Source organism: Chrysochloris asiatica, unplaced genomic scaffold (assembly GCF_000296735.1).
Source record: "Chrysochloris asiatica unplaced genomic scaffold, ChrAsi1.0 scaffold00130, whole genome shotgun sequence".
Lineage (NCBI taxonomy): Eukaryota > Metazoa > Chordata > Mammalia > Afrosoricida > Chrysochloridae > Chrysochloris > Chrysochloris asiatica.
This window is the reverse complement of record NW_006408648.1, coordinates 1,871,753-1,888,241: the sequence shown is the minus strand read 5'-3', so window position 1 is coordinate 1,888,241 and position 16,489 is coordinate 1,871,753. Positions and strand designations below refer to the sequence as shown.

Here is a 16,489-nt window from a genome sequence, read left to right as displayed (position 1 = left end):
ACTTGACCGATACTTACGGTTGTTGTTGTTGTTGTTAAGTGCCACCAAGTTGGTACTGACTCATAGAGACCCTATGTACAACAGAACAAAACACTGCCCGGCCCTGGGCCAACCTCACAATTGTTGCCATGCTTGAGCCCATTGATGCTGCCACTTTGCCAATTCATCTTGCTAGGGGTCTTCCTCTTTTTCTCTGACCCTCCACCTTACCAAACATACATACGGATGTAGTAGCTTAAAACACCAACCGAGAGGGAAGGAGTCTTCACATCAAGGATCAAACCTATCCCCTCTGTAGGGATGGGCAACTTAGACATTAGCTACCTAAAATGTGGGGGCTATAAACTCATGAAGTGACTGGCTTACAAATTCTCAAGAGGGAGTTTAGTTTAAGAGTGTGCAGGGGAAGATAGAGTCTCCACTGAATAGTTTTCATCTTGTCTAGATGGGTCTGGTGAAAAGATATGGGGATAAGATTCTTATGATTCAATAATGAGTAATGGTTATCATGACTAATTGCGACTGTCACAATTGTAAAGGTAGAAGTTTTGTAACAAAAATGGGGGTGTAGTTAATCTTACAGTCCAGAAACAGAGGACCCTAGGACCATCGAGGGAGAAGAACACAGTGGAATGCAAGACCATATCCAGAGAAGCAGGACACCAGAGATGGAGGCAGAGATGAGGACATGGAGAGACAGAACAAGTGAGGACTCTAGATTCATGGAAAGAGAGGGACTAAGTGCTGGCAGCCAGGAGGCACACTTGCAGAATGTGCCCTTTGGTTGTTTAAATTATTATATACTCCTGAGTGTGTTTGTGTACATCTTCCCACGCCCCACCAAAAAAAGAAAAGAGAGAGAATGGAAGCAAATACTGTTGAATGATAATGTACAGAGGAGATTGTGATCATTGCAATGAAATGATGGTGTAAAGCCGATATTCTCCCATGTAAATTATCACTCAGTTCACAATTATAAATAAATAAATAAATAAAGGTACATACTGTTAACCGATGGCACGTGGAAGGGTTTGTAATCATTGAAATGAAACAAAGTTGTTGAATGTAAAACTGCTGATGCAGTCTGTAAGCTGTCACTCAATTCACAATTTAAAAAAAAGATATTATGTAGAATTTGCAAAGTACTCTGCACACAACACATCCTAATAAGTAACTTGTCAAATGGCTTTGATGAGAGAGACATGTACAAAACAATGGAAATTTCAAGTTAGGCCTAATTTATTCTCCTTAAAGGAGACCTGGTATGATGCTGTCGGATCAACACTGGACTGCTAACCTTAAGGTCAGTGGTTCAAACCCATCATCTGCTCCTCAGAAACCCTATACAGGGTCGCTATGAGTTAGAATCGACTCGAAGGCACATAGCAACAAAAACTATGCTTCTTCAGTGACACCAGAGATGGAGGCAGAGATGATGACATGGAGAGATGGAGCAGCTGAAGATTCTAGACTCATGGAGGGAGAGGGATGTGTCCTGGCAGCCAGGGGGCAGGGTGGGCCCTTTGGCTGTTTGAATGATTGTATGTTTCTGAGTATTTTGGTGCACATTCAAAATAAAAAAAACACAGACAGAATAGAAGCAAATACTGTTGACTGATGAAGCATGCAGGGATTGTAATCATTGCAATGAAATGAACTGATGTTCCCTCATGTAAACTATCACTCAATTCACACACACACACACACACACACACACACACACACACAAATGATGCTTCTTCAATCCCCAATGCTAAACATCACTCTTCACAAAAAAAGTGATAAGAAAAGGCTTACCCCCTCAAAAGCAAGTTTGGGGATTTCATCACTGATGCTTCCCAATGTTCAAATGTCTACCTACTAGCTTTCAAAATAGAAATGAGCACCCTGAATCACTGGATGGTGATATTGTGTGTGCACCGGGGTCGGGGGAAGACTGGGGCAGGAGTTGGGGAGATTGGCTGGTCAGGAGGTAGGATTCTAGGTTAGCTTCAGCTGTAGGAGTTAAATGTGCTCCACAGAAAGAGACAGGACCAGAAACAACTGGCAAGAGACGGAACCTGAGAGGTTTCTTAAATTCCAAATCCCAGGGCCTGGGATTAGCTTGCGTTATAATACCTGAAAGTACAGAGTGCTTTTTGTGTGTCCAGTATCGGACTAAGTACTTTCCAGGATTATCTTAACGTTCAATATCATCACAGAGGTATGAAGTAGGTACTCTTATGTCGCCCATTTTATAGATAAGGAAACTGAGGCTAATTGGGATTAAGAAACTTGCTCAAGCTCACCCAGCCAGTTAGTCTGAGAGCTCAAACCCATGCTTGCCAGACACCTAAGTTGCAGCCTAAAGAAGACAGATTCCATACCTGACACAGTTGCTTGCTTCTAGAAACACAAAGCCAACTGCAATATATATATATATATTGCTTCTTTTAAAGACCACACCTTCTATGTGAGACTAAACGGTACAGTTTTTCTCTTCCCTGTATTCCCCATAGTACAAATGTGGCAGTCAACAAAGGCCAATTCAGGGGCAGAACAACTGATCTGATAGCTTATAAAAACAGGTTTTCTTATCCTCAAATTGCAGTGTGTTTAACGAGGACTTAAGTCCCAAAAGGTTTTAATGTTCGGAAAACCTCTTCTAGCGCCAAGAGGGCTTTGGGTCACTGCCAGCCTGGTGTACCAAGAGGAAGAGCTGGGTCAGGGAACCATTGAGCCAGGTAGCAGCCCAGGAAGGAGAGCAGGTGAACCCCCACTCCAGAAACCCACCTCCATGCTCAGTTAATTGATAAGAAAATTACAACTCAAGTGCTTATGACCCATGGTGTATGCGTGTGTTTTCACACACATTCTCTCATTCAATCCTCTAAAGCTGAGTCTAATCCAGCATTTCCTACCTTTCAGGTCTCAACCCAAGAGCCAAGTCATAAAATCAATTCAGCGCATTGCCACCAGCAGTTATTTAAGTGAAATTATACAGAAAGCATCAGTGTGTTATCACAGGTAGCAAGGGTAAGTATTCAATGAAAGGTTTATATAAGTTATAGTTATGTATGTTGTTGGTAAGTGCTGTCAAGTCATTTCCAACTCAGAAAGATCCTGTGCAGGAATTCCAAGGAGCAGCTAGTGAGTTTGAACCGCTAACCCACGGTCCAGTGCTTTATGCCACAGTGCCATACCAGGACTCCATATTTATGAACATAGCTGTTTACATCTAAGAAGCCCTCGTGACACAGTGCTCGACAGCTAACCAAAATGCCAGGGTTCGAACCCACTAGTTGCTCCCTGGAGAAAGATGCGGCAGTTTGTTTCTACAAAGATTGCTGTTGTTGTTGTTAAGTGCCATCAAGTTGGTTCTGACCCATAGCAAGCCTGTATAGTGTTTCCATGGAGTGGCTGGTGGATTTGAACTGCTGATCTATGGCAGTCCAGTGCTTATCCTACAACGCCACACGAGGGTTCCCTTGGAATCCCTATGGGGCAGTTCTACTCTGTCCTATAGGGTCACTGTGAGCTGCAATCAGCTGCCTGGCAGCAGGTTTGGTTTGATTTGAATCTATTATAAATATATACATATGTTTTTACCTGTTGCCATCATCTACACATAGGGTTTTCAGTGGCCAATATTTCAGAAGTACATCTCCAAGTCTTTTTTCTGAGGTACCTCTAGGTGGATTCAAACCTCCAACCTTTGGTTAACAACTGACCATGTTAACTATTTGTACCAGCCTGGAGCTCTAACGTCTATGTTGTTGTTGTTGTTAAGTGCCATCGAGTCTGTAATGGGTTGTGATGTAAAAGCTCTTGTTTTCAACTCAGCAATGTGAATTGTTCCCATTGCTGCCATGCAGCTCCACCCAGAACAAAGCCCATGACACAAGCAAGCCTACTCTCCTCTCCTTCCAGTCTAACTACTGAGGGAGCACCGACTGAAAAACAGTTGGGATGACAACTTGCTATTTGTCCTCTATAATCTGAGCCCTGGTATGGCACTGTAGGATACACACTGGACTGTAAACCGCAAGACCGGCAGTTCAAACCCACCAGTCATTTCTTAGAAACACTATACAGGATCGCTATGAGTCGGAACCAACTGGACAGTACCCAACAACCTGAGCGATTTCTCAAACTGCTTCAGAGAAAAGCAAAAGCAGTATGTGTCCAGGCCAAGCAATGCCACAGATCTCTTGGTCAAGAGCAGCATCCTTGACTAGCAAAATACTATCTGCCACATACAGTTAGAGTTGTTAACCTATAAATCTGTTTGGTTTTGTAAAAGCACAATAACTATAAGGATAAGGCTTCTGGGAAATATAGATCCTGGGTATTATTCTTGAAGAAAATCATCTAGGGGTCCAGGAATCCAATTCAACTTCAAACCACAAGGTCAGTGGTTCGAGCCCACCAGTGGCTCCATGGGAGAAAGATGAGGCTTTTCTGCTCCCACAAAGATTTAAAAGCCTTGGAAATCATATGCAGGGTTGTTATGGTGGCTTTAAGGTCCCTTGTTGTTGTTAAGTGCCATTGAGTCGGTTCCGACTCATAGCGACCCTGTACAGGGTTTCCGAGGGTGTAAATCTTTACGGGAGTAGAAAGCCTCATCTTTTTCCCGCAGAGCGGCTGGTAGTTTCGAACTGCTAACCTTAAGGTTCGCAGCTCAATTTGTAACCACCACGCTCCTTAAGGTCCCTGGGTGGCATAAAAGGAGCCCTGGTGATGCTGTGGGTTAGGTGTTGGGATTCTAACCACAAGTTTCAAAGTTCAAACCCACCAGCTTCTCCGCAAAAGATGAGGCTTTCTGTTTTCCAAAGATTTACAGTCTCAGAAACCCTATATAAGGTCACTGTGAGTCAGAATCAACTTGATAGCAGTGTATGAGTGGGGTGTCATAAAAGGTTTGCATGCCTGTTACTACTAGCGATCTGTTACCTTAAAAATTACAGCCAATATCTAAAATGGGGGGCTGTAAAGGCACAAAGTGACTGACTTACAAGTTTTCAAGAGGGAGTTTAGATTCAGAGTGTGTGGGGGAGAGGGGGTGGTTACGGAACAGAATCCTCACTGAGTGGTTTTCATCCTGTCTAGAGAGGTCCGGTGAAAGGAAATGGGGACGAGACTCTCATGATTCAATAGTGAGTAACTGTTATCATGATTAATTGTGATTGTTGCAACTGTAAAGGTAAGGGTTTTATAGCAAAAAGGAGTGAGTGGTTGATCTTACAGTCCCAGAGCAGAGGACCCTGGGACCGTCATGGGAGAAGAGCAGGAGCAGAGTGTGGGACCCTTCCCAGAGAAGCAGCAATGCCAGAGATGGAGACAGAGATGATGACATGGAGAGACATAGCAGTTGAGGACTACAGACTCATGGAGAGGGAATGTGTGCTAGCAGCGGGAGGGAGCAGGCTTGCAGCGTGTGCCCTTTGGCTGTTTGAATGATTGTATATTCCTGAGTGTTTTGGTGCACATCCCCTCCCCCTCCCCCCCAAAAAAGAGGGAATAGAGCAAATACTGTTGAATGATGATGCACGCAGGGGATGGTAATCATTGCAATGAAAATGATACGATTGTAATCACTGCAATGTAACGAATACGATAGGATGAGTGTAAAACGGATGTTCCCCCATGTAAACTATCATTCAATTCAAAATAAATACGTAAATAAAAAAACAATTACAGCCAAGAGACCCCCACAAAGATCAATTCTACTCTATTATAACTATAACATGTGGGATTGCCCTGAGTTAGAATAAACTCGATAGCAACAGTTGCTCTGTTTGTTTTGTTTTGATCCAAGGTGGTTTGGGAGCTCCCGGGTGGTGCAAACAGGTAACTAGCCAAAAGATCGGATTTCACCAAATGCAGCCCAGAAGAAAGTCCTGGCAATCTACTTCCAAAATACATGCCACTGAAAACCCTGTGGAGCACAGTTCTACTCTGACAAACATGGGGTTGCCGTGAGTCAGAAATAACTAGATAGCTAATGGATTTTTAAAGTTCGTCTACTCTGGTAGCGTAGTGGTTATGAATGGGGCTGCGAACCTTAAGGTCAGCAGTTCGAAACTACCAGCTGTTCTGCTGTTCTGCGGGAGAAAGATGAGGCTTTCTGCTCCCATCAAGATTTACAGCCTCGGAACCCTGTACAGGGTCGCTATGGGTCGGAACTGACTCCATGGCACTTAATAACAACCATAAAACCATCTTTTAAAACTCTCCTTTCTGGACCCCATATCACTCCCCTCTCCTTCACAATCAGGCTGTTTCCTCTCCCTTTTCTCCCCTCCTCCACCCTTCTACACTCTCAAATCTGTCCCCAACCGAAAAACAGCCTCAATTACTAGGATTCTAGTTCTGCCTGACCTGAACCACTCCCTTCTCTGGGCTTCAAGGTGGGACATTCTTGGATTTCTCTCCTACCTCTCTGACCTTCAGTTCATCTTTGCAAGTCCTCTTCTAGCATCCCTTAAATGAAGTCTGAGACCTCCCCCTCCCACTCCACAGCCTCCCCCAGGCAATCTCAACCTCTTCCCACTGGGGATCTCACACACTCTTCAGAGAAAACAAAATAAAACAAATTAACACCTGCTGACCAACACTGCTTCTCACTTCTGAGCACCATACCTCTACATCCAGCTTGCTCAGGGCTTCTGAAACTGGGGTCAAAGTTTAATTCTCAGAATATTAAAAACCTTTTTTTAGTAGAAATATATCCTGGGCACATTTCAAAGGTTTACATAACTCGTTAACAGGAAAGCACTAAAAGCAATGGTCCGGAAGGTGGCGCAGGACCCAGTGACATTTGGTTCTGTTAAATGTAAGGTCAGCCATGAGTCTAAACTGATTTGGGCTAATGCACTGGACTGCAAAGTCTGTTTGAACCACAAGGCCAGCAGTTCAAGCTCACTAGCCACTCCTTGGAAACCCTATTCAGGGTCGCTATGGGTTGGAACTGACTCCACGGCACTTAACAACAACAACATGAAGACAAGCCAGTTCAAGAGGATATATGCTATTGTTATGAAATGCTATCTATTTGGTTCCAACTCATAGCGACCCTGTATAGGGTTGCCAAGGCTGCACATTTTGACAGGAACAGATAGCCTCATCTTTCTTCCATGGTGGATTTGAACCACCAACCCTGCGATTAACAGCCTAACATATAACACACTACACCATCAGGATATGTTGTTGTTGGTTAGTGCCGTCGAATTCATAGGGACTCTGTATAGGGTGTATCAGGAGGGGCTGGTAGGTTTGAACTGCCAACCTTGTGGTTAACAGTCCACTGCTGATTCTACAGTGCTACACCAGGGGAAAGAAACAAAACAAAACAAAACAAAAAAAAGGAGGATGTAAGAAACTAATACATACATTGTCAATTTTTTAAAAATCTGATATAAGATTACTAGATTCGATTCATTGGTTAATGTCTTGCAGGTTAAAAACCTTTGGGTTTATCTTCTCTACCAGACAGAAATCATGTGTAACTTATCTAACTTTAAGGAATTTGGGTCTGAAAGAATAGTAACCAAAGTTACATGTCCTCCACTATGACAAAAAGGTCACCAAATCGCCTCTTACTTCCAAGTTTTGGATCATTGTATTTACACTGGGGTCTATGAACTTGCATAGGGAAAAAATTACATCTTTATTTTCATTAACCTCTCTCTGAACTTGAACTCTTTCTTTATTAGTGTGAAATACATAAATGTGTGAATGTTACAAATGTGACTGTCACCAACAGAAATCGCATTTTCTTATCACATTACAATTGGTGCAGATGTCTTGAAACACTGCTAATACTCATCACTTCTTAAAATTATGAGCTATCAAACCTGCCACTGATCGTCTTGTGTGATGCATTAACAACCAACAAAAAGTACAAGTATTATTTTATGACAAATTGTTTGCATAAAGTTGATAACTGTAGCTGTATATCAACATAACTAGTTTCTTTTTGAAAAGTTCTACGTACTCAGTTGTGTACATTTAAAAACATTCTAAGAAAAGAGTCCATAGAAGTCTATGATGGTCCTGTATCACCCTTACGGTGGTTGTATTTAGTGGTTCCATTTATGACGTAGTGGTTAAAGTCATTGGCTGCTAACCAAAAGGTCAGCAGTTTGAACCCACCAGATGCATCTCAGGAGAAATATGTGGCAGTTTGCTTCTGTAAAGATTTACAATCTTGAAAACCCTATAGTCACTATGAGTCAGAATCAACTCGATAGCACAGGGTTTGGGTTTGGTTTTGATTAATGAGTTAAACAAACCTTTGAAATGTGCTCAATACCTATTTACAGAGAAGGCTTTGCCTGACTCCCTGCATTAGGTTGGAAATCCTTGTTACGTAGGCTCCTACCACCTCGTATGAGGAGCTCTGGTAGCATAGTGATTACGAATCAGGCTGCGAACCATAAGGTCAGCGGTTTGAAACTAACAGCTGGTCCATGGGAGAAAGATGAGGCTTTCTGCTCCCGTAAAGATTTATAGCCTTGGAAACCCTATACAGGGTCTTCTATGAGTTGGTTCAGACTCCACGGCACATAACCACCACCACCACCTCCTCATATATTCTCTTTCCAGCACTTAACTAAGTGAATTAAAGAACTGAATAGTGACTCTCCCACTAAACTATAAAGCAGGGATGATATCTACCTTATTGTTATATTCCCAGTGCCTTTGCACTGTGCCTGGCTCTTAAAAGGTTCTCAAGTAATATCTGCTGAATGAATGCACATCTGGGAGAAGGGTGCTGATGCTGGCCCATGTTCCTTTGAAAAGGGGGACTTGTCTAACACTGCCCAGGACCCAGCAAGATTAGACCTCTTGACAAGGATAACCTTGCTTGTTCCTCTGGAATCTGCCCTGCTGCTGAAACAGCTTTCCAGCCTAACCCAAGCAGTGGCTTGGATTGTTTAGTCCACTGTATGTGTCAGTCCCAGCTGAAGACCCATCAACCTTCATTAATACTTTCCAAATCAGAATTAAAGAGCTGTTGAAGAATTAAAAGAAACCTGCTCATGCCAAGAGGGTGGAGGACCTGTGTGACTCTTTAGGGGAAGGATGACCCATCCCTGCCCTCTGCAAGCTGCAAAGAGGTGGAAACTCTCTGAAGTCAGGCAAAGACCCGCTGTCAGACCAACTGGTAACAAGCATACAGACAGCTGGGGCCTCAATATGACCTTGGGGAGTTAAAAAAAAAACCCAAATCCAAAGCCTATTCATTCAAGTGTGTTTAATCCCCCACTGCATAACTACAATCTAAGTACTTAGAAGTGATGGAAAACTGGTGTGTGGGACAGGGACCCTGCCTGAGGTGGGTCAGAAAAGGCTACAAACGGCAGGAAGGATGAAGAGAGGTGGGAGGGACACAGGCAGTGTCAAGCTGGCTGCACCTCCTCCCACACTCACGCCATCAGGAAGCTAAAAAGCAAGTTTCACAGACACCCCAGGAAAATGGCTGGTGTTGCTATTTCAGAAATAGCACCTGCCAACTTGGCTGCTTCAACATTCAAGTGAGCCGCTGAGAACTATTTCTGTATGTCCCAACCTATTCTCTCACTTTCCAGACAGCCCCCACCCCCGATCTTGTCCAATGGTGTCTCTCTCCTCTACCCACCACAGTACTCAACCAGTTTACCTCACCCAGCTAACGCAGGAATCAAAATAACGCCATCATGAAATACGTGGAAACGCCTTGCAAACTTTAAGCCCTCTACAAATGTATTGGGTTTTTCAAATAATTCTCATTGACTGATAAGATGGGTAGCCAGATTTCATGCTGACTCAGGCAGAGGACTTGGGGCAGCAACTTCCTTCTCCCTCTGGGGCCTGAGAAGCCCTATAGATGACGCCTGGGGGCTGGTGGTGGTAGTGTGCCATGGAGTCAGTTCTGACTCACAGCAACCCCATTTAGGGTTTCTGAGGCTGTAAATCTTTATGGGAACAGAAAACTCCATCTTTCTCTGTGGAACAGCTGGTAGTTTTGAACTGCTGACCGCGAGGTTAGCAGCCCGCCTCGTAACCACTAAGCACAAATAAAGCATCTGAAACCCAACTTAAGAAAGAGAACCTAAACTTAGGCTCTCCGTTACAACGTGTGCATTACAGTCTGGTCCACTGTCACTTCGCCACAGAAGCCTACCACAACCCCCAAGGCAGGCACGACAACGCCACAGAATAAAGCCACGAACCCACCAGAGATGTTGTATGGTTGGCATCTCCATTCCCATGAAAGGATGAGAAGAAAGCAGAGTACACTTCAATCCTTAGTCCCTCTGCACCCCCACCCTGTAGCGCCGAAGAAGGGAGGCAAATAGGCGACAAGGGGGAAGGGGGAATCAAGAGCCCAGGTCCACAGAGTCCAGGTGAGGCCCCCACCCTCACTGGTTCCCACAGCCCACTGCTTCCCCTTAACTGACTTTCCTGTCACTCTTACTCAGGATGTTTGCTGTGACACCCGTGTAGTGGGTAGTTCCATGTGCCCTGCATGGTGCTGGATGCTTTTCCTGTACTCCTGCTCCTTTCAACAGTGCAAGGTGGGCATTATTTCCACCGCTTACAAACAAGAAAACTGAGGCAGAGCGCAAGGTCACAGAGCTCCTGCATCTAGCTGGTTAAAAGACATGTTCTTCTGCCTGCATCACACTTGACTTCACCTTACAGAGAACAAAGAGGAAAGCAAATCCTCCCTTCTATCCAGTATACCACGTTTCTGTCTTGAAAGAATTCTCATCCTTGACTGCAACAATTATTTCTTCAACCAAACGCAGATGGGACTGAGTGTGGGGCACTAGCCTGGATGCTGCCTGCCCTCCAACTTCTGCCACTCTTCCCTGCAGCCTTGCTTTTTTTCCTGAGTCCTCAACACTCTCCTGCTCTTGTGGCACACAGCCATGCCTCTAACATATGCACCGGTTGTTTGAAAACTTCCTCCATAATGTGTTTATTTCTGTAGGAAAAGTGCACTCCAGGTTCCAAACAGCATTATAAATGGCCAATTAGGTCGTCAGGCCAGCCCACAAAAGCCTATTAAATATATAATGGCTTCAGAGAAGTATAGAACTGAAATACGTGTACATTAAAAGCTCTGCAGGAGAGTCCAGGAACAACATCTCCTGTACCTCCACTTGCTGTCCCATCAGAGTCCTGGAGCATCAAGCCACATGGTGGCTGGGATGCCAGACCCCACTGTAAGAGGTAGACACAGACACCGGGGAGCAGGGGGTGAGGGGTGAGGAGGAAGGAGGGACCAACGTAGTAGCTTAGAAAGAGGGAAGCAGGTGGGGACTGGGATCATCTGCTCTCAGCTTCAGGGCTGCAATAGGAAGGACCCTGATTTATAACTAAGGAGACCTGGCTCTAACTCACATCATTCAGCCTTGAGTCCTTTCCCTCTTTAAGCCTCACTTTCCTCTTATAAAATGAGAGGGTTGAGTTAGATCAGTAATTCTCAGACTTCTGAATCACAGATTGCAAAATATTTTTTTCATGTTTATCAAATAAAGACTTAAAAAAAAAAAAAATCACAGTATACTGTCAGCATCTTTCATTTCTCCAAAGGACACTGTAATCTCCCAACATCTGAACATCGTGTCATATAAAGTCTGAATAGGCAAGTTTTTAAACAAAATTGTTTAGAGTCACTGGAAAAACAACAACAACAACAACAAACATTTCATAGTTCTTATTTTTCCTTTGTCATGGGCCCAGCTCCAATCTTTGGTATGACTTTTAAGAACCATAGTGCGAGGGGCTGTCTAGAGTCCTCTCTAGCTTGGATACTTCATACTAGGCAATCTGAAAACACAGATGGTCCTAGAGTAGGGCAAGGACATCGAGGGGCTGAGCTGTCCTTGTTGTTGTTGTTGTGTGCCATGGAGTCGGTTCCGACTCATAGCGACCCTGTACAGGGTTTCCGAGGCTGTAAATCTTTGCGGGAGCAGAATGCCTCATCTTTCTCCCACGGAGCGGCTGGTAGTTTCGAACTGCTGACCTTGCGGCTCGCAGCCCGATTCGTAACCACTACGCTACCAGAGCAGGAATGTAGGGCAGGGACAGGAACAGGAGCTCAGTGCTTCCAGCCCCAGGCACGGAGGGCAGAGACACTCAATCTGGAAGCTCTTCAGACTAATCTGTCCCAAATGTTGACAGTAAGTCTTTTCACCTCCGTAGCAGGAAAGTGGGCATTGGTAGACGTCTCAGCTTCCAGGTGGGAAACGTTGAGTTTGACGTCTAGTCAATGTCCCTCCAGTGCAGACACAAGCTGTCTGTCAGCAGAAGCATGCAAGTCACTAGGATACTAAGTGGGCTTCAGTGGAGCTTCAGAGGGAGATGGACTAAGAAGACCTGTCAACCTACTACTGAAAATCAGCTAATGAAAACCTTATGGATCACGAAAATGCAATCCACAACCCGTCATGGGAGGGCATAAGACTGCATAGCAGTTTGTTCCACTGAGCACGGGGTGGCAGTCAGTCAGGGGCCAAACTCAATGGCAGCTAGCAACAGCCATCCTTCTGGAAGTCTGGGGCTCCTCCAAGGATCCTTTCTAAAAATCTTTATTAACGTTTCTGATTATAAATTAACGCTTGCCACCACTTCGGCTACATACTATCAAGTTGGTTCCAACACATAACAACCCTGTATAGAGTTATCGAGGCTGTAAATCTTAATGGGACCAGAAAGCCTCATCTTTCTTCCATGGAGCGTTGGTGGATTCAAACTGCTAACAGTGTGGTAGCAGCTCAGCGTGTAACCTGCTGTGCTATCAGGGTTCTTTAAACTGCTATTTAGAAAGCACCAAAAAAACAAAAAAGCCTAAGCAAAGAATAAACTAAAAGTCACCCACAACTCCACCTTTCAAAAACAATCACTGTTAACATTCTGATGCGTTGCCAATTCTTCATTGGCATATGGAGCTAACTTCAGCTACCCTGGGATACATTCTGTATTCCGCTTTGCTTTTCCCCTAATTATCACGCTTGAGCATTTTTCCATACCTTTAAATAGCCTTAAAAAAAATCATGGCATAAATATTTGAATAATAAAACAACACTCTAATAAATATGAATATTCTTTATAAACATCACTTCCCATGGTATATACAGGGCAGAAAGCATTTAACCAGTCAGTTTTGTTGAGCATTTGGAATCCTGGTGTGGCACTGTGGGTTAATGTGCCACACTGCAAAGCCGTTTGAACTGTAAGGTCGGCAGTTCAAGCTGCTCCTAGGAAACCCTATACAGGGTCACTATGGGTCGGAACCGACTCGATGGCACTTAATAACAAGAACTGTTGGGCATTTAGCCATTTCCTTTTTTTTTTTTGCTATTATGAAAAATGTGGTGGGTATACATCCCTGAACACAAATCTCTGTAGGCCCTGTTGACACAGGTCAATGCCCTGTGTTACGTACATATCAGCCCTCAATAAACACTGAGTGAACAATGTAACCCAAGCCACTCCCAGGGATCTGGGGAGCCCTTATCAGATGTACATGGGTTCCAGAGGCCCAACTGGTGTCCAGCAGCCACTCACCACTGACCTTGTTACCACTTTTTTTCTGCATCCCACCTGCTAATTCTATGCTTGGAAAAAGGAAAAAGTACCAATTCCTAGCTTAGGACTCCTAGATTCTAGCACCCTAGGCAAACTTACCATATTCTTCCACAACTTCCACAGAGTTGTGTAAGACACCTGCTGACATCACCTCCCAACTAACTCCACACTGCCTTCAGACTCTGCTCAACCCACTGTCTCAGGTGAGCCTTCACTCACCCTCTGTCTCACGTATGGCTCCCTTTCCCAGAACTCAGGGTATTAGCACTGGTTTGTTGTTGTTGTTGTTAAGTATCATGGAGTAGGTTCCGACTCATAGTGACCCTGCATAAGATTTCCAAGGCTCTGAATCTTTATGCGAGCAGACCGCCTCATCTTTCTCCTGTGGAACCCCTGGTAGTTTCAAACTGCCGATCTTGAGGTTAGCAGCCTGATTTGTAACCACTACGCTACCAGAACTCCTTATAAGCACTGGTAGTTCAGTCATTATTTGCTCACAGAACTGACTTCCCGCCCAACCCAGAGCTCCACGGAAGGGCAAGTACAATGTGTGTTTTACTCCCCACCAAAACTCCAAGCCACTGCCAAACAATGCAATTGATAAATAAATGTTTGCTGAATGAAACTTCTTTCCGTTCAGATTCCTAAACCCTTTGTTTTCACAGACAGGAGGGGGGGAAGGAAGAAGGGAGGAAAGGAAGAGGACCCCCTCAACAGTCCAACTGCAAAGAAGTGGTAGTCAAGCTGGAGATGGTCCCAAAATCTGCACAATCCCCTGCCTGCCCTTGAGACCAGCCAGACCAACCGGCTCCAGGGAATGCAAATGCGCCATCACATCCCAGACTAATCTCAAGCCTGATTCTCTCACAGAGGGAGAAGAATGGTCAGGCCCATGGGGACAGGGGGCTGTCTGTACTTCCAGACAACCCCTCACCGATGTTCCCAAAAGGGCAGTGTAAGATAGAAGTATTTGAAGCAACTCAATCCACACTTGACTTTTTCTTCTCAGTCACACCCAAAAGAAGAAGGAAAAAAACTTGAAAATCTGCATTGGGAGGGTGCCACAAGCAGGAAGTTCACTGGGACTTCAGGAGAAAAGGAGCCAATGTGCTTCTAAAATAAGGAAGGCTAGAAGTTATTGGGATGATGAGGAAGGAGGATGCACCATCCAATCACACACCACACGAACAACAGGGCCAAAACCTGAGTGTATGGGGGATCTCAGGAAGGTGGGTACGCCCATCTGACTTATCTCAGGGATGCCCTGGAGGCCCACCCCGCCTCCACTCTTGTATGATTTTGCAGTTTCCAGAGCTTCCTCCTCCAATTTTCATCCAACCTTAGTGACAACCCTGTGAGATATCTTTACTGTCCCATTTCATAGATGAGAAGACTAAGTCAGACATGTTAAAGGAGTCCACCATTACCACATGGCTAGAACGTGGCTGGGATTCCGACTGCCTGTTGGGTCTAGGAGCAGAACTCCAGTACTAAGACCGGCGGCGACCCCACCCAGCCCGCAGAGCCTGGCCTGCAGGCAGGGACCAAGGTGGAGGTGACCGCGGTTGGCCAGCAGTCTGAGGCCGAAACCCAGAGCAAGGTTTCTGTAAGTGCAGGTGGAAAGCACTGCCACCCCGCCCAGTACTCACACAGGTGCAGAGCCGGGAATCCGGGTTGGGGCGCACCCCTCCGGCCCGACCGAGTCCGCTCCGGTGTCCGACCCCGCCCACCGCTGTCCCCTGGCTGGCACCCCTTCAAAGTTGGGGGTGAAGCGAGTGCCTTGCAAGGGATTGCCCAGCGCCCCTGGGCTCCCCGGGCCCCTGAGCCAGGAGGGTTCGACGTGGTGGGCGGGGGATCGCCCGGCTGCTTCCCCCGCGCCCACCGGGTCCCCAGCCTGCCCGGCGCGCATGCCCCAGCTCCAGCGCCCGGAGGCATCTCCTCGCATGCCCCACAGTCTTGCTGTGGAGGATCGCGAGCTGGGAACGCCGACGGGTGTGCGGGGCGCACGTGCCAGCCCCAGCCCGGACCCCTACTCTAGCCTCACCCAGATTGCCAGCAGCAACAGCCACGCCGGCTCGGCCCGCGCCATCCCCACCGCCGGCTCCTGCTCCGCCTCCACTCCGGCACCCGCGCCCGCCCGCCCGCCCGCTCGCTCCGCGGTGTCCAACAGTCACCACCACTTCCCAGCCGCTCCCCGCCTCTAAGCTCCGGGTGCCACGTCTGCCAGAGCATGCGCACCAGGAGGGAGAGGCGGTGGAAAAGAAGTGTTTGCTGGGGGTTGTAGTTTACAGCAAAGCTGAGCTGGGGACCTGGCAGGTGGGGACTTGGCCCCCAGGCCATGTAGGAGCATAGTAGCATGACAAAAGGCAATGTCAAAGAAATAAAGAAGTGCAAGTCATTTCGAGGACTCGTGGGGACTCGTGTGGCACTATAGGATCAGCACTGGACTGTGAGCCACGAGGTCGGCAGTTCAAACCCACCAGCTTTTCTCCTTGGAAACCCTTTAAGTCGGCACTTAACAACAGCATCACAGCCATTTAAATGGCAGAGGTGGAATGTGAGACCAGGCAGTTGGTGCAGTATAGAAAAAGTCATCACTGCCTCCCAAACTTCCACCTAACTTCTCATCTAGCAAAACTTTACTGAAACCATTCTATGTGCTAAAAACGTTAACCCATGCCATCAGTTACTCATTCAACAAATGATTATTGAGAACCTGCTGTGTCCTGAGGCTCAAAATATCCAGTATTGAAATGGACAAAAACAAGAAACACTTTGTCTGTGGTTAGTAGGTTATAACTGAAAAATCCTGCTTTCACTGCCTGGGCTTCAAAGCTCAAACCCTAGAAGTCATTCCTGACTCCAACCCATCACCACGTTCTGTCGGTTTTTCCTCCAAAATACATCTCTCTGCTATCTCATTGTC

General features: G+C 45.9%; 1 protein-coding gene across 1 annotated transcript in view; it reads right to left on the bottom strand.

Moving 5' to 3' along the window:
• Window positions 1-15,800, bottom strand: part of PDIA5 (protein disulfide isomerase family A, member 5) — a 136,087-nt gene extending 120,287 nt beyond the window's left edge. The window contains exon 1 of the mRNA XM_006869361.1: window positions 15,608-15,800. Within this exon, the coding sequence (XP_006869423.1) occupies window positions 15,608-15,652 (45 nt within the window). The 5' untranslated portion in view covers window positions 15,653-15,800. The remainder of the gene's footprint in view (window positions 1-15,607) is intronic.
• Between the last annotated feature and the right edge of the window lie 689 nt (window positions 15,801-16,489).